The following is a 22,768-nucleotide window of genomic DNA, read 5'->3' as shown; positions in this document are numbered from 1 at the left end:
GTTTGCAAGACGGAATCAGTTAATTCATTTTATAAAGTAAACTACAATATGCTGTTGCTGCATTTCTGTAAAGTGAGAGGCCGTGCAGACCAACACAGTGCTCCTCTGTGTCTGTTCCTCCCGCAGTCCAGCAGGGCGGCGCTCTCCAGATGCTGACGGAGGCGGTGAGGGAGAAACAGGCGGCCTCCACGGAGATTTCACTGCTGATCCAAGAACTGCAGGCGCTGAGACACAACCTGACAGCCATGAAGGGAGGGGCTTGACGGAGACACACACATGAACAAACACACATTCATGACACAGTATATATATATAAGAAACACTTTAATTCATCACTGGCACGCATTTAGAAACATGCTCAGTGCTCAATTTAGCCTGCATCTGGGTTATTGTTTTCACTTCAGTGCTTGCTGGTGATTCATTAAAGGTGTTTTACTGCAAATGAAAGATGGAGAACCTCAGGACTCTCGTGTGTGGAGGGCAAGTCGTTGAAAAAGAGAGGAAAATGAAGAATTTCCAAATGTGTTTCATGTAACGCCATGTAACTAAAGCACTCTGAAGAGCACCTGTGTGCCTTCTGACGCTGCACCACCTTTAAGTTGTGTTTTTTTTTAGCCTCCACGTATGTTTGGCCTCCTTTACACCGGGCATTAACGTCGTGCTCCTTGTGTTTAGATATGATTTAGCTGGACTAAATTTACACCTGACATTCAGTTGTGTCTCTCGAACACAGACTGCAATCTGACTTTGCTTTGCTCACTTCCTGCTACTATATTTACATCCTTTAACAATAAAAATCCTCACAAGTACCCAAGATCAATCATTTCGACAATTTGTTTTCCATTTACGTAGTTGCTATGGAAATTTGGGACACATTATATTTGCATTTACACTGTTAAAGCTTCTTTGACCACTTCCACATGTGTGGGTAATCAGATCATCGGTACAGCTACACTTGGATTTTATGTGTTATCTCATTATAATCTTTGTGGCCTCTCCTGTCTCGCTGTGCCACCTCCATACCTCCGCTCACTTTTCTCAGAGTGATGAAAAGGGAAAAAAAATGAAAAACTCAATGCACTTGGATCTCTGGTCACTCAGGGTGATGCCAAGTTTACAGCTTTACTTTGAGTTCACTCAAACAGTCACGGTACTCAGGTACTTAGTTAATGAACTGTATGCTTTTGCTTATTTTATTTATTCTTTTTTTTTTTTTTTCGAGTGTTATTATTTTTGTAAGTTTCTTATTAAAAGGCCAAATGAATCCCAAAATTTTCCTTCAGTTGAGAGCAAAATGCTGTTTCAGGGGCTTTATCCATGTTATTTTGCATGAAAATGATCAAATTTAAAGATTGTGAATACCGGAAAAAAAAAATATTAGCAGTATCACTTAACAGTGATGTTACTGGGAGATGGCAGATTTCTGAAAAATGTATTACTTTACTGCTGCAGCTTGCGACACTAACGAAAGGACATATGAATGAAGTCTTGTTCCTTGTTGTTTATGATGTAACTGTCACAAAAGGCACATAAAACTAAATTAATTGAAAAGTTGTATGTTCTTCTGTTTATCAATTTCCAGATTCAGCATCCACTCTGTAAAAGTGATACCATGACTGTATGTCACCCAAAATAAGTTTAAATAACACACTGTGTTTCGTAATGCTGTGTTGTGAGAGCAGCTGCGTCTGATCCATACTCTTGTGTGTGTGCGTTTGTGTGTGTTTGTGTGTGTACCCACCTACCTATCCAACAGTGGACCTCGGCATCATTACGCGCTCACCAATGGGGGACCACCAAGCCAACAGGGGTCAGTATCGGAGGCCCCTTGTTGGTCTTGCTAAAATCATGTCTAAACTGTTCATGTGCATGCAGTCTGAACAGCGACCCAGGAGCGACGTATGGATTGTAGTTTTATCCACGGACACCACAGATAATCCACGGTTTGGGCGGTTTGAGTCATAAAAATCAGCAGTGATGATCTGGTGCAAAAAGGTTTATTAAATACTTAAAAATGCATTGATTATTTAAATCTCCACACTGACAGACACGGTCAGGATCTCATGTTAATTAATGTTCTGTGTTCTCCTGCACATCCAAAAGCTCACACACACACCGTCCACGTTCATGCACATAAACTGTATGGAGTAAAGCAGCCTCTTGATAAATCCTGAGCTCAATCAACAATCAATAAAATCAATCAAAAATATATTTCAGAGGCTCAAAGTTTGATTCTGTACATACAGTTTTTAGTTTTTCGGCTTAAATGTCCCACCATATTTGCTGCAGTGACATTACTGTGCACATGGAAATGTTTACAATCACTGATAGCAGCCGCTTTAATCTTTTAAGTGAATTGTTAAAGAAAACATTCTAATTCACTCTAAAGTGAATTATGTTCTTTTTAGGACAGTGATGCTACTTTTTGGCGGGCATTGTAGGAAACAAAAACTCACTGCCAGTCAACTTCGTGTGTTGTGTTTACAATCCGCAAAGGACAAATCCTAATCATGCTGCCGTAAAGCCTTTTCATTTCTCCTTAAAAATAAATAAATTAAAATAAACCACACATTGTAGTTGCTCTAAACAGTTTTTCATTTTTTTCTTTGGCTGTCTAGAAATAAGTGCTTCAGGTTTTAGGGAAGAAAATCCACCGAGATTGCTGAGAGACAGACAGGATTAACATGCTTATTGGAACAAACAAACAAACAAACAAACAAGGAAAAAATAACAGCTCTGTCATTATTAATTCAGGCCCGACTTTGAATCCAAAGGTTCATTAGAAATGACACAAAGAAAATATTGAACCAATGCACTTTCTTAAGATCTATTTTAATAGCAGATTCATGAATCCAGCCCCTGATTGCTGTGGACCTTGGAAAGTTTTGTCTCCATTTATGTCGTTCTTCTCCTTCTTCTCCTTCTTCTTCTTCTTCTCCTTCTTCTTCTCTTGACATCTCTCCCCGGTCCAGCCCTGGTAGCAGCGACACAGGAAGTGTTTGTGGAAAGGCTGAAGTTCACTGGAAGGGTCGGGGAGAGAGTTGTCCTCGCTGGGGTCAGAGGTCAGATCTGACACCGAGGAGATCAGGTGACCGGAGCTGGGCTGTTGCCTGGCGCAGCGCCCGTTGCCGTAGCAATGGTGGAGGCTGCAGCGCTTGGTGTCAGACCTCAGCGAACGGATGTAGGGACCCAAAACAGAGCGGACGTAGTTTCTGAGCAGGATGCACTGACGCTGGAGGGGAGAGGAGCAGAAGGCTTTACACACACACACACACACACACACACACACACACACACACACACACTCACACTTATATCTATCTCTCTGTGTAGTTTGTCTGAAATTCTTACCTTGGATTTAGCGAATTTCAGCTCGCCCCAAATCACCACGCCTGCAGCCCCCAATGCTGCACTCTCCCCCAAAGTGTGTTCCAGGTCTGTCTGTACTCACACACACACACACACACACACACACACTCATGGATATCTTCTGCATCCATACTGCCACATATGTTTATGAGTCTGTGTGTAAAAAAGACAACTAAACTGTTTTCAAATTTGATTTTTGGTTGCTTGCTATCTCTAATTGAGAAGGTGGTCTGTGTGTGTGTCTGTGTGTGTGTGTTGCTATCATACCTTATTGAGGAAGTGCACAGTGTGTGTGAAAGCCAGCCTGGTGTATGGAAGGATGGGCGTGGCTTTGCTGCCATGGTGCCAAACGGATGCCACCCTCAGAGCCTCCAGAAGTCTGTATCTGGACAAGACGACACGGAAACGTTCAACTAATTAATTTCATTTTTGGCTCCGCAGCCAGCCGACCGCAGCATCCTGAGAGCCAACCGGTGGCTTCATACATTATAAAGAGCGCTGTGAAACATGTGAGATACAAGTTTTGCAATCATTGGAGGGAACAAGATGCACAGAGGATTTAAAACTGTTGATTTAAAAAAAAAAAAAAAAACAAGAGAGGCTTCAAAAGTACTGCCTCACAGATAAACATAATGGAATTAGTTTCTTTCTGTCATAATTAATGAAAAAAGGCACAGCATTAAAGCACAATCACTGACTGCAATGGAGAAGGGGAAGCACGCAAATAGAAAATGTCTCTATAATTTACACAGACATGATGAAGAACTGCACATAATAACATAAGAACCGAATAAGAATATAGCCTAAACATGACTAAAATCACAAAGTGCATTACACACACCACAAAGAATTTAAAAATGCAATTAAGCTTTCAAAATTCAGTTTTCTCCACAGATGCATGCTTTGTTACTGGACAAAACAACATCTCATTTTTTTTCAGTGAGGTAAAATTAAGCTGTTTTCCACGGCTGTGTGTCTGCAGCAGCTCCCAGTTTGAGTGAACGCTGCACGGCTGCTCGTACCTGACCATCAGAGCCGCGTCCCGGGACCCCGCCAGGCTCTGCGGCAGGTAGACGCTGGGATAGAGGGCGGAGGACTGGAGCCAGAGCCAGGACAACTGGTCATTCTGCCGTTTGGTCCCGGGGTGGCAGCGCCCCGTGTAGCCGCCATCTGATCACACACAACAAAGGTTTTTACTGTCCAAAATGGGTGGTAAAGAGAGCGATATGGACTGGCTCTTTATTAAAATGTCTAGATTTATGGGGGCAAATCAAGGGATGTTTATGATTTACTGACAAATATAAAACACAACAGACATATCTGACAGAATCTGACAAAAATTATACGCGGCCCTAAATGCTCGGGAAAGCCTTTCCTAAGCTTTTCAACACTAAGAATTAAGAATGCAGAGATTCCATCCAGCATCACTGACCTGACACTTAAACATCATTCATCATTTTAATAATTAGAAATACACTCCCGATCAAAATCTTAAGACCAGTTGAGAAATTGCAAGAATTTACATTTTGCACTGTTGGATCGTAAAAAGGTTCTAAGTAGAGCTTCAAAATGCAAAAAGAAGAAATGGGAGTGAGACAAAAAAAAAAAAAAAATGAGTAAGCAACCATGAAACTGAAATAGGCTGTTCATCAGCTGATCAAAAGTTTAAGACCACAGCCCATTAAAGCCCAAATCTTTGCAAAAATGTGGATTCAGTGTCATTTTCTGTCAGGTATCCACACTGTCATGACCTCCTGATGGCAAAGGCAAAAAAGCTTTCTCTCTTTGAACGCGGTCATATAGTTTGCTTGCATTTCTTTAAAATATTTTTTGCTAATTTTCTTTTTTTTTTTTTTTTGCTGATTCCCCTTCCCCCATTCTTCTGATGAGCTTCTTGTAATTTTTAAAAAAAATTTTTTTTTTTACTTTGCTAATCGCCTTTTTTCCCCCATGTATTTGAACAAAATCAAGTTCATTTGTCTGACGTCGCCCCAGCGTCACCGATCTGCTGTGCAACCTGTGGATCTGTCTCCCACTTTTGTTGTCGCCAGCTACCAACAAAAAGGAGAACTTTACCTTTCTCATAACGCGAGCAAAGTGATAAACAGAAAGGACAGAATTCTTGCAGACTTGAGACAAAAACTACAAATCACAAGACGTCTCCTGGAAACACCGGTGACGTCTGGAGAAGAGGGGGTCATTTGGGGACTAGATGACTTTATTATTTGACATTTAAGCTGTGGCCTATTTCCGTATAAAATGTATTATCATCCACAGAAAACAACCCATGCGCTGCAAAAACGCAAAATCTTACCAAGATTATTTGTCTTATTTCAAGTCAAAAATGTCTCATTTCTAGTCAAAATATCTCATTACACTTAAAATAAGACATGATCACCTCAAATAAATTGTTTTTAGACAATTGTCTCTTGTTTCAAGTGAAAATTTGCTTGAAACAAGTGAAAATTTGCTTGTTTCATTGGCAAAATTTGCCAGTGGAAAAAATGAAAATTCACTTGAAATAAGTGAAAATTAGCTAGAAACAAGAAACAAATTTTGCCAATGAAACAAGCAAATTTTCACTTGTTTCAAGCAAATTTTCACTTGAAACAAGAGACAATTGTCTAAAAACAAGTTACTTCTGAGGTGATCATGTCTTATTTTAAGTGTAATGAGATATTTTGACTAGAAATAAGACATTTTTGACTTGAAATAAGACAAACAATCTTGGTAAGATTTTGACTTTTTGCAGTGTGTTACATCTAGAATCCTGATTTACTTGTAGCATACCTGTGTCTTTCGAATGCTTATTGAAGCAGGCGGGGAACCCATAAAACCCCCAGAGTCCCTTGGGGCGCAGTCGGATCCCCAGCCGCAGCGTTTGCTCCATGAACTTCCGGGCTGCTTCTTCAAACTCCTGCCTTGCCATGGATGTCACCTCCCTCTCCGATAAATCCGGTCTCTCCTGCCTCACCAGCTGCTTGGACAGTCTCCGGTACTCCATCTTGGTCCCAAAGAGCCTCGTCCACAGCGGCCTCCACTCCTCCCAGTCGACCACGGCTAAACCGGTGAAGTTGGGCCGCAGCAGCCAGGAGATCTGCATCTCAGCGATGGAGAGGTGGGAGGCCAGGTCGCCACGCTGCGGGAGCCCACCGTTGACCTTCGTGCTTTCGCCGCCCTCCCTGTTTCGGGACAGGTAAGGATACCTCCCCAGGCGGTTCCGGTAGAAGATGCTCATTTTCTGGAAGATTTAAAAAATTTGTCACGGGAAATTAAGACGTTCATTGGGAAAATATCTTTGTAGGAGTTCACAAAGGGTGTCTTTCATGATGGCCGTCACGTCAGATCAGGCATTAATTCTTGCCATGTCTTGGCTAAGAAAGCAAGGCCACACTTTTTGGTTTGACCCCGACCTAACGACATATGCAGTCTTTCACACTCTGCCGTGAAATGCACCGTGATTGTGGAGGAGGGAGTCAAGACCAAGTCCAACAGGCACATTCAAAAAATGTGAGAAGGTATCACATCCCACATTTTCAAGTTAGGGAGGACAAAATGCTCACCTTTCACCTGTTTGTTTGGCTCACGTCACACTTTGATGCTTCGTTGGAGCATCAAACGCTCTGATGATGAAGGCTCTGTGTTCTTTTCACATATTTTGAATATGCCAGACTTTATGTCGGGGGATCACAGGCCATCCTGAAGGACACATTTCAATTCTTGGAACCGTATGCTATATGGTTGTTCATATTCAGGCATGACACTGGAAATTTGTCAGCCATGACTGGACTATGTCAAAATCAGGCTGGATTTGTGTAATCTCAGCATAAGACATCAGAGCAGAAGTCAGAGCATTTTCTTCAGAACGCTCAAGTTTTTAATTTTGTGCCAATATTCAGGAAATTTGAGTTTACTGAGTGTAACGGCATAAAAACTGATGCTAGCCTTCAAAAACCCATGTGTCGCACCCTGGTACTAAAAGCAGAAAGTACTAAGACAGACGGCAGTGTTTCCACTCCCGTCCTGAAGCATGCCCTGTGTTCCAGCTGCACTTTGGCACATCCTGATCCAGAAGAGGGTCTTTATGTTGCTCGGTTGAGCAGTGGAGACAAATCTGTCTGAGCAGGGCTGACAAGTGTAAAAATGGAACAAAAACATGCGGGACACAGGGTCACTTGCAGACCGGGTGGAGAAACACTGGGGGGATCGATAAAGCGTCACATCATATTAGTGCCGCCGCGCTCTGCCCGTCGACTTGAATCACCTGTCCCTGGAAGCGCTGCTGTCGGTTCTCCACGATGTCAAAGTCTGCCAGGTCCATGTGGACGTCGTACCGGCTCTGACAGCGAGATGTCGGCATGTTCCACACCGCGACGAAGGGCCGGCCCTGCAGAACCGGACCCGCGGCAGCCGGGGCGGGGAGGAGGGGAGGACCACGTGCCGAGGGCTGAGACGAGGCAGTGCATGACAGGGAGGAGATGAAGAGGAGGAGGAAGAGGAGGAGGATGGTGAGAGGGAGGTGAAACAGCACCATGGCTGTTCACCCAGTGATGTGTCCTCCCTGACAGGAAAGAGAAACAGTCACTTTTGTGGTTGCAGGTCGAACAAAGTGTATGACTACAGATAAAACCGAGAACAAACAAATCACACACTGCAAAAAGTCCAAATCTTACCAAGATTATTTGTCTTATTTCAAGTAAAAATGTCTTGTTTCTAGTCAAAATATCTCATTACACTTAAAATAAGACATGATCAGCTCAGAAATAACTTGTCTTTAGACAATTTTCACTTGTTTCAAGTGATAATCTACTTGAAACAAGAAACAAATTTTGCCAATGGAACAAGCAAATTTTTCCTTGTGACACAAGTGAACAAGTAAAAATTTGCTTGTTCCATTGGAAAAATTTGTTTCCTGTTTCAAGCTAATTTTCACTTGTTTCAAGTAAATTTTCACTTGAAACAAGTGAAAATCGTCTAAAAACAAGTTATTTCTGTGCTGATCATGTCTTATTTTAAGTGTAATGAGATATTTTGACTAGAAATAAGACATTTTTACTTGAAATAAGACAAATAATCTTGGTAAGATTTGGACTTTTTGCAGTGCAAGTCCTGAGGCCTCTGTGTATTTTCGCACATTTGCAGGTGCATATACACCGACTTATGTTCACTGTGTATGACTGTGTAAGAGCTTTCTTGACCTGAGATGGACATTTTAATATTCACAAACACAGACTCCTGCCAGAGGTCAACATTTCCAATGTCCAGTATGTTCCTCAACAGTGTGTAGTGAACACAAAATCTACAGGTAATATTTTTATGGTCATGTTTTTTCCCAAGATAAACCTGTGGAGATTTACTTTGACAAAATATTTAGATCCAAAAAAGAATAAAACATTCAAGCTTTATCATTTAATAAATACTTTTATTTTGACATGATTGAAACAAATGACATCATACTGCTTACTATGATCAGTTTCATCAAAATAACACATCTTTAAAACTTTAATAAGGCTACACAGTGCTTTGGCAGGTCAGGAAGGCACATTCAGACCCAGCGTTCATCAAGGCTCTGTTCATTTTAACAGCAGCAGCAGGAGGAGGTTGGAGTTTGAGTTTCTTGGAGGCAGAGCTGCTGGAGGAGCTTTCTTATTGGTTGGGTTAAATCCTCAGTGGGCGGAGCAAAATAGCTTTTCTTCTTCTTCTTCTTGCTGAGCGGACAAACACAGAAGCCCAGTGATGTAACAGAGGAAGCAGTGGACCAAATTTTGCTCTTTGCTACTGAAATTTTCCCGCTTGCCAACCCGTACTCTGAAAACCTGTGGTGATGTGGCTCCGCCCATATCGGTTTAAGTAACCCATTATGGTTTAACGAGGTTTATTGTTTTATTTCTACTTCTGACAAACTGTATCACAGACTGTAGACTGTATCACACAAAAAGCCTTCACGGTCAAACATGTCAGTCCAATCCTGTGACTTCCTGGTCAGAGACTCTGCTCTTTAACATTTAATGGTGTTAAAGAGCCGAGTCTCCACGGTTTATTTTCAGTATTAAACCATTAATTGTTACCAGCTGCTCAAACTAAAGAGACTCCCTTCATTATATTCCCTTCATTAACATCCTGTTTTCTTTGGGAGGTGACCGTACCTGACATCATTTGTGAAACAAAGCCTACTTTAAGCTGGTAGCTACTCCTCTGTGTGCATGTTGTGTGTGTGTGAGTGTATGTGTGTGTGTGTGAGTGTGTTTCTCTGTTATAGACCCATGCATGTCTGAGCAGTGTGACATTCTTCGGCTGCACTGTCTTCAGCAGTGAATCTGCTCCAAGATCCGAGCCTTTAGGATGTGTGTGTGTGTGTGTGTGTGTGTGTGTGTGTGTGTGTGTGTGTGTGTGTGAGTCTAAATCTGAAGAGCAAATGAATGCAGTTGAGGGATTTTTGCTCTTTTTGGTTTACCAAAGTAGCGGTTATGACACTGTTATGCCTCCATTATTGTTTGTTATGTGCAACGATCGTGTCAGGATGTGATTTTGGTGTGTCCATATGTAAACAACATGCGTGTGTTTGTGTGTGTGTGTGTGTGTGTGTGCGTGTCTCAGATGTCTTTATGCATCCAGAAGATGGGGACTCCTTTGGCATCTCGGTAGGGAGTTTCAGTCAAAGTCTGAACAGTCTGCTGTGTGGTGGTAGACTGAGGAGGAGGAGGAGGAGGCGGAGGGATGGAGGGAGGAGGAGGTGCAGAAGGAGGAAGAAGAGGAGGAGGAGGAGGTGCAGAAGGGGGAGGAGGAGGAGGAGGAGGAGGAGGAGGTCCTGTAACAGCAGCACCACCTGCGTCTCCATTCCTCTGTGGTATCCGAGTGTCCGTCCTCGTTTGTGTTCCCAAGTTCCTCTGTTCATCCGGCATCCTGGAAAACTTCAGCAGCATCTCCATGGGAACAAACGTCGTCATGGCGCCTGCGTTCTGCACCGGCGTCGACAGCGCGTAGCCGAGGTGGGCGTAGAAGTGCTGCTTGTCGTGGGTGGTCAGGCACAGGCGCTTGAACCCGCGGCTTCTGGCGTAGCGCTCCGTCTCCTCCATCAGCGTCCGACCGTAGCCTTTCCCTCGCTCCGCTTTTGACACGACGACCGACTCGACAAACAGGCTCCCGCCGCGACCTACGACCCGGGACAGCCGGGCGTGGCCCAGCAGCCGCTCCGTCCCTCTGGAGCCCTGCAGGAGAACCAGGTTGACGGGGAACTCGGAGCAGGACTTCTGCAGGGAGTGGACCCGGGCCGCCTGGCTCCTCTGCCACTCGGAGTTGACGAGGTCGGCGCAGGGAAGCAGCAGGTCGGGACGCCGGTGGATGGGAACCGCGTGGATCTTCTCCGGACGCGCCGTGTCGGGTGTTGCGTCTGCAGATGCTGCTTTTTGGACAGCACGGAGGTTGTCTGCAAATTCTGCGTCCCAGGTGGAGATCTCATAGTGTTTCTGAAAAGCTTCTCTCTGAGAGTCTGACGCCGGGATGGGGTGCAGGTGAACGTTCGGCCCGTCTTCAGTCTTCAGCGTGCAATGAGCCGACGCTGTTAGCTCAGACCTGCGGTGATCAAGAGTTTAACTCAAGTTACTTTTCATTCACCTCTCGATTTTTAGTGAATTTAAAATACATACAACCAAACTCTAAATGGCCAAAAATAAAATGTAACTCACCTCAAACACAACGTCAGGTGACTATTCCATGCAACATATGATCTTTCATGCATACAGGTTCTCAATTTTGTTGCTGATCACACCTCACTCTGTATTTTATCAGTTACAATTTGACTGATCAAAGATGCATGACAAGCGGTGCTTCATTATTTGCTGGGCCAAGTCTTGTGAACGGGTTCGCGATCATTTTTAACCCTCTGGTGCACAGCGGTCACTACAGTGGACAGCTGTTTCATGTCATTTTCTCCTAAATGCAATGGTCTCTCTATGGTGGAATTGCATATCAGCTGTTAGAGTCCTGCATCCTGAAAGAAGTATGGACACTCACAGAAATATTCATGCCCGAAGAAGAGTAAAAAAAAAAAAATCTGGACTCAAGGCTTTCATAATTCATGCATGAATTACGGGTTAAGGATTGCACGCTGACTGCTCTGCAGGTCATTTCTCAGAAACAACATATGTGCATTGGTAAACACTGGGTAAAACCCAAAATGAATGCAAGTTCCTTTTTTCCAGTAACCAAGGAAGAGTTTTTTTTTTTTTTTTTTTTTTTTACTGCGATTATGAATACCTGGGATGCTACCAACAATATTAAGGTGCATTCAATGTCCGTTGAGTCACTGTGGTGAATAATAGAAAATAAAAAGCCCTCTCAGGTACCAAACTTCTGCGAGGAAGCCTGATGATACAGACATTGATTTTTCACTGAGGTACAGCACGGTACCACATCAGCTTTAGGGAACGGTGCTCACTTTATTTTGCTCTCTTTCTGGTGAGGATCTACACCACGACTAGTAAAGCTTGTAAAACAACCTTACAAACTAATATCTGTGTCAGTTCTCACTTTAACAGCCACATTTTGAAGGTGTCGTCCGGTTGTGAGTCACTGCTGGCTGTTCTGTTTTGTGGTTCGCCCTCTGTGTCACAGCTGTATTAACCTGTGACATTTACCACGTACTCTATATTTGGCAACATTTGGCCGAGTGGAGATGTCAACGTGAGAAAACGACAGTCGGACTACTTTTAGAGACAGGTGAGAGAGGCGATCCAGAGGCGGCGTTCTTATAAACATAGCGATCGACGATCCCTGAGCTCAGAGCTGCTGTAAGACGAGAAACAGGCGGGAGGACAAAACGAGAGCTTTGATCTCTCTCTAATCTCTCTGTCGATCCCCGTGTCTCCACTGTAACCCTCACTGCCCATCTCTCTCTCTCTTTCTGCTGTGAAAGGCTGCAGACCTGGACTAATCTCATTTTTACATTAGATTGGGATACATTTTAAATTCCTGGAAAAAAAAAAAAACATGAGCTTTTGGAGGCAGTTTAAGAAATATCTATTTTATGTAACAAAGAGAGAAAAATCAAGAATTTGTAATCACTAGAGAATAATAATCCCCCTTTTTTGTGTGTGTGAGGGAGAGAAGTAGTGATGGCGGTTATGACTCTGCATTTCATTGTTAATCATTTAATTGGACCTTTTTTTTTCTTTTCTTTTTTTTTTTTGCATCTTACAGCAACATCTCAACCTTTTTTCCACTTAGTGAACAGAAGAGCAGTGTGATCTCCACTACAGCTGGATTTGGAGAAAAACAGTGGACAGTCACCGTCTGATGCAATAACTGTGAAACACGTCGGTGCTCGGCTGCTCTGGCTCAAGGACACTTGGACAGGGACTCGGGACACAGTGGAGGCTGCAGGGATCGAACGTGTGACCTTCAGATTAAAGGAAGGTCTCTCTAACCACCAGGCCTCCAGTTCACGCGTCCATTTTTGAAGATATTCCCTCAGATTTGTCGGTGCACACGATAAAATGTTGTGAATAAATGGATGCACACACACACTTGCATAAACAAATGAGCACTGTGTTTTCTAGTCAAATGGAAGCACCAAAGTTGTAAAAACATACTATATATGGTCACACACACATACACACACACACACAGTGCCATCAAAGAAAAGGCTCAGCAGAACCTGTTGTAACGCTTCATATCCGAAAGTGAAGTGACACAGGGTCCTCTCTGTTACCCTGCTGCCACTATATAAAGCAAGGCAGCACGTCCACTTGTCTACACCGCATAAGATGTGCTGCATCAGTGTGTGTGTGTGTGCATGTATGTGAGAGTGCATGCACTGGCAACTGTGTGGGCAGTCTCCCCATGTGGGTAGACGGCGCTGTTGGTTTAACCTCCAGATGAAAATCATACAAATCTACCTAAGAAAAACATTCTCACTCTCCTTTTTTTAACTGTGTGTACACATTTTATAACCAAATGCCTTTGTGTTAGTGTAGAGAAACACAGAGCTCTGAAACAGTCACACTGTCTCTTTATAGTTCAGTCTTTAACTAGCCTGTTCTCTTTTTCTATGCACTTCCACCGTCATGATGTCCTGTAGTGCATCACAGTTCACTCATCCTCCTCAGCCACAACGGGGAAGTCGGGCCTCATCTAACACAACTGACCAAACCACAGTTGAGAAAACTGCACTGAGCTCGATAAGGACTCACATCGCATAAAGTCCACCGAGTCAAATGGCTTCACTGCAGTTTCCTCGACCTGGACTGAGGGCGTGTTTTTGGCCAAATTATTCTCCCTCTTTTTGGGGACAAAGCATGTGCACACAGTGTGAACTCACTCTGCAGGTTCATGTTATCAACTCGTTTGGCAAAGAATAAACAATTATGACATTTTGCTGTATAGTTATGAGCCATTATGACCATACAGGCAGTTACTTCTTCTTATTTCTTCAGTTATTTCTCTATGCAAGAGCCAAAACTCATCTAAAAGCAGACCGCACCTCGTCTCTGGAATAATCTTCTCCAACCAATTGCTTTTGCTGAATCCCTTGATGGTTTTAAGCTGCTTTCTAAAGACTCAGCCTTTCCATAGATCTCTACTGAACATCTTTGGACTGACTTAGTCTTCTCAATCTGTGCTTTTTTTTTTTTTAAACATATATTTTTTAAATGTATATTCATATTTATGTACTTCTTTTTCTTTGTATTTTTTTTTTACCTCCCATTGAAGCACTTTCTAACACTTACTAACTCACTAAAAGAGCAAAACTGAAAACTGTACGAACACGGTTGAGTTTCTTTGTTTCGTCGTGTTATTCAATGTTGAAACAAGCGACAATGCAAATCTAAGAAAGAAATGTGTGCCGTCCCGACGTTTCGGGAATAAATCCGCCATCAGTATGGAAAAAAAAAAAAAGGAATTGATACAAACTCACCGAGGAAGAAAGCCGAAGCCGAGAGTCGGTGTCACTAAAACTGTCAAATTGCTCTGAACTCGGTACTGAACACGCAACGCTTATTTCACATTCTCAGAAAACACACACAGAAAAAAAAAAGGATGTTAGAAAGATGCAACAGGAAACCTAAAGTTGACAGAGAGATATGACAGCAGCCGGGCTGGTTTAGCAGTGAATTCATGTTTCCCTTAAGCTGATGGCCACCAGCGTTAATACCACACCTCAGAATATCAGTTATTTATATTTCAAATTAACATAAAAAGGGGAAGTAACACCTCAGGCTGTTTTTTTTGTTTTTTCTCAGAGGAGTGGTCAGAGTATCAGCAGCCTCTGAGTACGTGTTGCTGTGCTGCAGCTGCAGGCCGGCTCAGAAAACAGAAGTCATCCAGTTCTCCAATATTATCTCAAAGCAGAGCAGAGCAAATCTGAAGTAACATTGTGAAACACACAAAGTGCTTCATCCTGATTTTACTGTCACACACTCTGTGGATTACAGGTGGCAGCACGACGCTCCGTTTGGCTTTTTGATTTCACGAGACAACAAAGCTGAACTGCTGTGAAACTGAAACTACTCAGACCGGCACGACATCCTCCGTTCACACAATCTCACACTGAGCAGATAAATATCAACAACATTCAGTTAAGGAAAATTGATTTACTGCAGCGATGTAGGGCTGAACAATTAATCAAATTATTATCAAAATCACAATATCCAAATCATATCCAAATGCAATTTTTTGATGAAGGTAAAATGCATAACAATATATACTGGCCTACAAATTGTATTTTCCATTAATGAATGTTCTAGGACGAGAGCCTTCATATCAACACATGCATAAATTTGAATGAATGCATGTCTTCAGTGCCCATCCATATCTCAAAAAATGTCGATTGAAAAAGCAAAAACACATTTGGTCCGACAAAAGTACCTTGAATTTAAATTAAAAGCTTTTTTATTTGGTATGTTGCTGTCATGTAAGCCTGAAGATTTAGTTGGTTTCTTGGCTCACAATTATTTTTTTTTTTATGTCATTTTCTTAAAGTGTTGGCACTACAGTTATGAGTGGTTTGCTCACTGATCATGTAACACCTGAATATTTGAAGCTGATCAGACTTTGGCTCTGCAGGTAGAACAAACCGACAAACTGTTTTTCCTCAACAGCCACAACAGCCGAGCGCCTCAGCGACACGCGGGGATTTTCTGCGAGCGGTGGATATGAGCTGCTGTGCCGAGGGAACAGTATGAGAATCTTTTGGAGAGAAGATGGAAAAACGTGTTATCTGCCGCCTCCTCTGTGTGCCCAGAGCGTGTGCTGAGCAGAACAGAGCTCGCTTGTCCCGCTCGTCTCTCTCCGGTGTTACAGCTCTGGTCACGCTCGGCAAAATGGCTGTGGGTGTCTGATCGAGTATGGAAATCAACCTGAAGGGAACCCAGTCTCTGCAGTGTGGTGCACTCACGCAGATGAAGGGTCATGTGTTAGGGATGGGGAAAAAATGTATAATAAAGATAGTAGAGATTTAGTAAAGACAGAAAGTAAAGCATGTTATTCTAGGTTGCTGGTAAGGGGACTAGATAACTCTCCAAAGTTTGGCTCAATTTTGGTGAGGGAAAACTGGCATTTTCTCGGTCCCTTGACCTCTGACCTCCAGACCTCTGAATGAAAATGGGTTCTCTAAGCAGCCATGGCTCTCCCCTTTTCAGACATGCCCAGAGAACCCCCGTTGTAAAATGGTGTGTGTGTGCAGACTGGGGCCTAAACAGTCTTGGAGCTGCATCAATTGGCTCTGACTGGGAAGCTGAGACTCTTGTGGATTCAATGAGCCACATTTGATTCATGTGTGATGATGTTGGCCCCCATAGCAGCCATTTCACTGGAGTCAGACCATTTTTTGAAACTTGGCATCACTGTATAAAATGACCTATAGTGACCTCTGGGATAATCACAGCTTCATGAAACTTAACATCCACAAACCAGAGGGTAATAGTACAAAAAAAATCGCAATGAAAGTGTAATATAGAATTGAAATACATATCAAATCGGCCCCCCAGTATCGTGATCCTATTGGGAGATAAGCATATCGTCCCAGTGGTGGGGGTCCAGGGACCTGCAGGGTCCTGAAGAGCCTCTAACTTCAGTATTAGTTCATTGACTTGACAGTAAAGACCAATGAGAGAGTGCAATAGAATGACCTGTGATGTCGGCTCTCTCTCTTTACTTTCTGTGTAGTAATGATGGAGAGAGAAGAGATAATGTGGAGCGGGGTGATTCAAAACCCTGGTGCAAAGCAGACGTGTTGCTCCACAGCCATTTTCTAAAAAAAATCAAATTTTAACACAAATCATTGACGTTTTTATTACAAGCAAAATCTGTCTTTAGATAATAAAACTTCAGTGCAGCTGCAGGTTCCCAGACGTTTATTGTTGCTCTGTTACCAAACTCGTGTAGTTTACTGGAAGCCCTTATATGGCCCAAAAGAAACCCAGAAATGGTGTTTCCTATGAACTTTTATGATTGAAATGTCATCTACAGGCTCAGCAGATGAGATATTAAGCTTGGCTGCTTAGAGATGCATGTCGGGGGAATGTGTGTAAGTATCATAACCAGCTTAATTAATCGCTAAAAACTGGAAATGGCTGTAGTTTTGCTTCTAGTTAACTTGGACAGGTAATCTAAGAGTTTAAATCCATGTTTGTGATGTCCAGAAATTCATCCAAGAAATTTCCAGCGGACTAACATCAGCTGCCAGTCACCAAATGATGATGCAAACCCAGTTCATGAGTTTCACTGGATGATTCTCCCACTATGATTGCTATGACTAGGGTTGCAATATTCTGGGATGTTCATGGCAATTGTATGGGAATTAACAGGAACTGATGGGAATAAACTCCTTAAATGAACTTAAATGCAGTTGCAGTATAATCTTGGTTAAAACAACCAGATTTAATACAAATTCAGTTGAATTTCTGCCCTGCACTGTGCAGTCCTCCATCACAGATCATTTCTAGAGTCGTGCACTCTGCAGCATCTGAGCCCATGGGCGTTTTCATGTTGATGAGGTCCAGGAAGACGCCACCGAGACCTGAACGGACTGAGGAAAAACGCAGAAAACTGCAGAAACCAGAGGCTTGAGGAACTTCAGAGAAAATGCTTTCATTTTACCCTTTGAATGGAACTTTTTTTTTTTTTTTTTGGTGGGGGTGGGGTGGGGGGGGGGGGTTGGATCATAGGGATTATGTTTATTTTATTCAACATTCATGTTTCTTTTTAAATGAAAGAATCAATTAAAGTCCTACTCACAAATAAATCAAAGTGAAAAATGACAGTGTTTTAAATTTATATTAATTTGCATTTAAGTCTGCTGATGACACAGAGAATGTTTACATTTATGCTTGTGTGTGATGCAGTTTGCATAAATTACACCTAATTTCCCGTAAATTCCCATGAATTTAGCACTTCTAAGTTTAAAATAAGTTAAAGTAAAGTAAAGGTAAAGTTTCTGGAAAGTTTCCAGAAATCTCCCGGAATCTTTCCCAGCCCTTGCGCACCCCTCGCTGCGTCCCGTCCGCTGCAGCTAGTCCGCACGGCTCCTCCAGGAAAGGTAACGTTACAAGCGGCGGAAGGAAACCGTGCGGAGGTCCCGGCCGCGGAGTGATACGTGGCGCGGTGACAGCCACAAGGCGGAGGTTAGCGCTTCCATATAAGGCAGGACTACAAAACTGCAGCCGGCGGCGGGCGGCTCCAGTCGGCTCTCCCGGTGAAGACGCTCGGCTGTCGGTCAGACCACCGGCAGCTACACGAACCGCACTAACTAACACCTGCCTGGTTGAAGCTACATGCTAACATTAGCTCGTTAGCGCGGTTTTAGCTTTAAACTCAACCGAGCGACCGGCTGTAAAGACTTGGCCACAGCAAATTTAACCGACTCTAACTGGGGGAACTTGAGCCGCATGTCGGCAGTTTCCGGTCACACTGTACCTACATTTCCAGGGTCGCTGCTCGTCCGCGGTGGTCCTCCTCCCAGGTTTCATCTGCCGACCTGAACAGCTGATCGGCAGCCGGATGAAGTTCCTCTAACATGAAATAATAACACCCAACCAGGGAGTCCCATGTGCTGAAACTCTGTGAGCTGAGCGGGGTCTGCCACCTAGCGTCAGGGAGGTGTTACTGCAGGTACACCGACCTGGACAGAGAGTCACACCTCGCTCAGGTGAGGCAGGCGTCAAGGCTGTTATAGTTAAACTTAAAAACTAAAACTAGGTGTGAAAAAATATTTTAGTTGGCTGAAATAAAGATGACATCTAAGTGAAACGATACTGTGTGCTTAGAAAATTAACTAAAATAAAAATATACAGAAAATATCTTTAGTTTTAGTCTTTGTTAGTTTGGTCAAATTTGTCAGCACAACATGATGTTTATGTAGACTGGGACATCGACATGACAGAGTCAGTGCCTTCACAAAATGTGTTTGTATTCTGAACTTGTCAAATCAGCCCCTGACAACCCCCCCAATGTTACAATAATAATAATAAAAACAAAAACTAATACTGGAACTAATAAAGACTAAACTAAAACCAAACATTTTCACACAATAAAAACTAAACTGAAACAAGCAAACCCACTCTGGAAACTAATTGAAACTTAACTGAAATGAAAACTAAAAACTAAAAAACTAAAAACAAACAAACAAAAAAAACTTAATAAAGAACAAAACTATAACAACTCTGGATGGCATGCCATAAGCTGACCGAAATATAGAAATTAGGAAACACCAATTTGATCTTCTCATTGACACACCCGTGTTCTTTGAATTTTGAAAATGTGAACAAGTTTGGTTTAATCAAATGGTTCATAAATGATTCTGTAAACCTGCAATACTTACGTCCCAATATTTAAGGACACAAGGTTTCTGCGGGACTTTTAAATGGGCAGCTTTCAGAGTCTGTAGTTTGCTGCAAAAACAAATTGGTAAAAAATGCTGATTGTCATGTCTAAACTGTAAATATAAATAAAAATGTGACGGGAAACCACTTGGATGCAAAAGTATATTTAATTTGTCATCTGTCTGTAGCCTGCACATCCTCCCAATTTTCTGCAGAATCTGAACAAAATCTTTCTGTTTGCTTTCGAGTGGTGTCCCATCTCCCACTTTGGGTCTCACATTTTGCGACATGCAGCTCATCAGATGGCAAAAAAAAAAAAATCAACCAGCCAGTCACAAAATAACAACTGAGTGTGAGCAGAAATGCAATACAGGCGAGGCTTTTAACAAAATGTTTGCTTTATTTTTTTCTTTTTTTTTCATTCAAGAATAATCAAGGAGAAATAAGCACTAATGTTTTCATTTTTATTTTTCTCTGTTTTACATTTTGTCTGAGATGGATGGTGCTTTTTATTTGAATTGGTCAAAGTAAAACAAACAAAATAATAAATGAATATATAATAATGATAATAATAACAATACATTAATAATTAATTAATACAATGAAGTGTGGTGTCAATGACAGAATAACAATGGCCCAGAAATGTCGGGGTTGTTATTGTATTTACTTCTTCTGTGGTACTGTAATAATCACCAGCACTAACTCAACTCAACTCAATCAACGACAGTAGAGGAAGAAGTGGAGCGCGCTCACAAAGGTCTGCACCCCAGCCCCCCAAAGAGGAAACACTTTTTTTATTTAAATAATATTTTATCAAAGCTTGTTTTTGTTTATCTTCATAAAATGTTTCTAAAACGTCTCTCTCTCTCTCTCTCTCTCTTCTTTGTCTCCTTTAAACTTTTGTCTTTTTTGCATTTTCAACTTTTCCTTTTCAGTGATTTTTAAAGTTTTTTTTTTCTTTTTCATTTGTCTGTTTTTCCCACCATGTGTCTGTTTTTGCAAATGCAGGTGCCTGTGTGATTTTTGAACATCTGTATGAGTGTGAGTGTGTGTGTGTGTGTGTGTGTGTGTATGTGTGTGTGTGAATGTTGTTGATGTGTCCTTGGCTGAGGCTTGTTGGAACAACGTTGAGTTGTTTTAAGTGCTTATGTGAACGCAAAGCCTGCACATGTGAAGCATGGTGATGTGTTTTTGGTGTGTATATGTATTCAGTGTGTGTGTGTGTGTGTGGGTGTGTGTGTATGTGAGTATAAGTGTGTGTGTGCGCATGTCCTTACACTGCTACACCTGTATTATGGTCACTGCAGCAAAGACATTCATACTGAGAGGTTGAAGCTGGCTCAAGCAACGAGGTGTGTGGCCTTTAGCTGTGTGTGTGTGTGTGTGTGTGTGTGTGTGTGTGTGTGTGTGTGTGCACCTACAAGGTGAGCTTATCAAGGAGTGTGTTGAGCTAGTATGTGCACAAGGGTGAGCAGACTAAGTTGAGTGGGCGTCTCTCAGTGCCTACATGGTGTCCATGTACGTGTGCATGTTTGTGTTTGTACACGTTTGTGTGTGTACATGTTTGTGTGTGTGTGTGTGTGTGTGTGTGTGTGTGTGTGTGTATGCAGATGTGTGTGTGTGTGTAGAAGGCACGGAGGGCGGTGTGGGAGGCTCAGTCTCTCAGATCCATGCTGGAGCCGAACAGGGCCACCAGCTGCTCCTCATAGTGGGCGATGTTCCTCTTCATGATCTCCTTACAGGAGCCGAGGAGGCGCTCGAACGCCTGCACGTCTATTACTGAGAGAGAGAGGGAGAGAGAGAGAGGGAGAGAGAGAGAGAGAGAGAGAGAGAGGGAGAGGGAGAGGGAAAGAGAGGTTACTCGGAGGTAGATGGATAGATTCCTCCTCTCAGTTTCCTCACAGGACTCTAGGGGGCGCTCAAAAGCCTGTTCAAACCATCTGTTGCAGCAGGGAGCGAGAAAAGAGTTGATCTGGAAAGGAAGATGAGGATGATGATGATGAGGCTCCACTGTGCTGAGCAAGACCTTAAGGCTGAAACCAGTTACCTTCACTGTCAATCTACTGATTATTGTTTTGATTAATCATCGAGTTTATAAAGTGTCAAAACTCACGTTCAAGTCAGAATTAAAGACTTGAGGTCAAATGGCAGCTGGACAGAGCCCAAAGCGAGACTGTCGATGTCCATCCTTGTGCACCTCACACACTGTCTGAGCCCCTTTTGAACACTTTCCCTTCCAAGTCCTGAACCCTGCAGACTTAGTTTGAAGGAAATTCCCACAATCCATCTCGTTGTGACATTTAAACCGGGATGACCGGGATGGGAAAATCCCGATGCAGCGTTAACAGGATTAACAAATCTGTGGTGTTTCAGTCCAAAAAGTGTTTCTGAGAACACAGCTGGTGTGGAATTCCTTCTTCACTAATTCTGATAACAGCAAATTTCCTGTTTCCTAGTAGAATAAAATCGACATTTATTCGGCTTTACAGAATATCTTCAAAAATATAATCAGAATTTCAATGCCTACAAAAAGTGTTGTTTGATCGCTTTGCATTTGAGACTAATCACAGAGTTGAAAGTTGACTTGCACTTAGAGGGAATACGTTTCAACAATACAAAAAAGAGCTAATAATTATATTAGGAAGCAGCAACAGCGGATGTGGTCGTCAAGGTAACGTGATTTTTACGCTCCTTCAAGCCTTTAAACTCTGGCGTTTACGCTGACGACGCAGGCGGTGTTAGTTACAGTCTGTGAGGGCTCGGGCCAGATCTCCTCAAACTGCTTCCTTAGTCTGACCAGCCTCCAAAAAAACAAAAACATTCATTTTATAATGTTAAGAACAGAGAAAAATAAGGCAAATCTTAGCATCTCAGTAAGGCTGGAATCAGCAAATGTTTGGGAATTTTACTTGATGAAACACTGTTTTTGTTCCATAGACGATGTAGAATTATGGGCGAGCCTTGTTGTTATTTTTATTTATTAAAATGTATTAACTGATGATTGTGGCTCCTCCTTTGGGGACAAGTGTTTGTATCTTTTGTTTTTGGGTTATGAAAATATGACTTGACATTTTGCTGATGCTGCCGGGACAGAAACAGGCCTGATCCTTTTTAAAAGTCAGACACCAAACAGGCGTTTCCAAAAAACGCTGTCGTTTGTGTGTTTGCCAACCTGAACTGAAGACGTAAAGCAAATCAATTAAAGAGGATCGAACAAGATCTTTTCAGTGTGGATTTGCCCTTTTGCTTCAACTTTTAGAATGCCAACATTGAACCGTACTTTACAAAACAACTTCATTCAACAGCAGCAACAGGTTTTTTCATTCTTTACATGGTAAAAACACTAAAATAACTGATTCTTTAAATTATAATCCATTTTCTAGCCACTGACCGACCCGTTAATTGACTAATCTTTACAAACCAGCACTGAAGACATGTCTCCTCTGTTCATGTATATTAAGAAGCGCACTAAGAAACACACAGTTAAGTAGTGACAGACTGGGTTACCACAACACAGGTACTGCACATCTACCCTGAAAAAATCCCTGCTGGTGCAATTAGGACAATGAGAAACGGCTTTG

General features: G+C 42.4%; 2 protein-coding genes across 4 annotated transcripts in view; both read right to left on the bottom strand.

Moving 5' to 3' along the window:
* Positions 1-2,002: 2,002 nt before the first annotated feature.
* Positions 2,003-18,354, bottom strand: hyal3 (hyaluronidase 3). Of its 2 annotated transcripts, none has more exons than XM_030055222.1 (7): positions 14,285-14,483; positions 7,634-7,930; positions 6,160-6,610; positions 4,392-4,539; positions 3,637-3,754; positions 3,352-3,441; positions 2,003-3,232 (listed from the first exon to the last, which is right to left on the bottom strand). In XM_030055222.1, exons 2-7 carry the CDS (start codon positions 7,901-7,903, stop codon positions 2,828-2,830), a joined length of 1,482 nt encoding a protein of 493 aa, XP_029911082.1. In that variant the 5' UTR covers positions 7,904-7,930; positions 14,285-14,483; the 3' UTR covers positions 2,003-2,827. The 2 variants fall into 2 exon arrangements, with proteins under 2 accessions (XP_029911082.1, XP_029911081.1); XM_030055221.1 differs by lacking the exon at positions 14,285-14,483 and adding an exon at positions 18,287-18,354 and having other exon boundaries at positions 2,004-3,232.
* Positions 18,355-19,568: 1,214 nt separating this feature from the next.
* prkar2aa (protein kinase, cAMP-dependent, regulatory, type II, alpha A) overlaps positions 19,569-22,768 on the bottom strand; it is a 59,608-nt gene continuing 56,408 nt past the window's right edge. For both annotated transcript variants that reach the window (XM_030055226.1, XM_030055227.1), the window contains exon 11: positions 19,569-20,966. In XM_030055226.1, the coding sequence (XP_029911086.1) occupies positions 20,842-20,966 (125 nt within the window). In that variant the 3' untranslated portion in view covers positions 19,569-20,841. The remainder of the gene's footprint in view (positions 20,967-22,768) is intronic.

This window comes from Myripristis murdjan, chromosome 7 (genome assembly GCF_902150065.1).
Source record: "Myripristis murdjan chromosome 7, fMyrMur1.1, whole genome shotgun sequence".
Lineage (NCBI taxonomy): Eukaryota > Metazoa > Chordata > Actinopteri > Holocentriformes > Holocentridae > Myripristis > Myripristis murdjan.
This window is presented reverse-complemented; position numbering and strand designations above follow the sequence as displayed.

Excerpts from the sequence above, each read along its gene's own strand:
- hyal3 (XM_030055221.1), bottom strand. The coding sequence starts at position 7,903 with ATGGTGCTGTTTCACCTCCCTCTCACCATCCTCCTCCTCTTCCTCCTC. Across the intron at positions 4,540-6,159 it reads TAAGCATTCGAAAGACACAG|ATGGCGGCTACACGGGGCGC; the intron begins GTATGCTACAAG and ends GTGTGTGATCAG. Across the intron at positions 3,442-3,636 it reads CTGTGCACTTCCTCAATAAG|ACAGACCTGGAACACACTTT; the intron begins GTATGATAGCAA and ends GTGTGAGTACAG.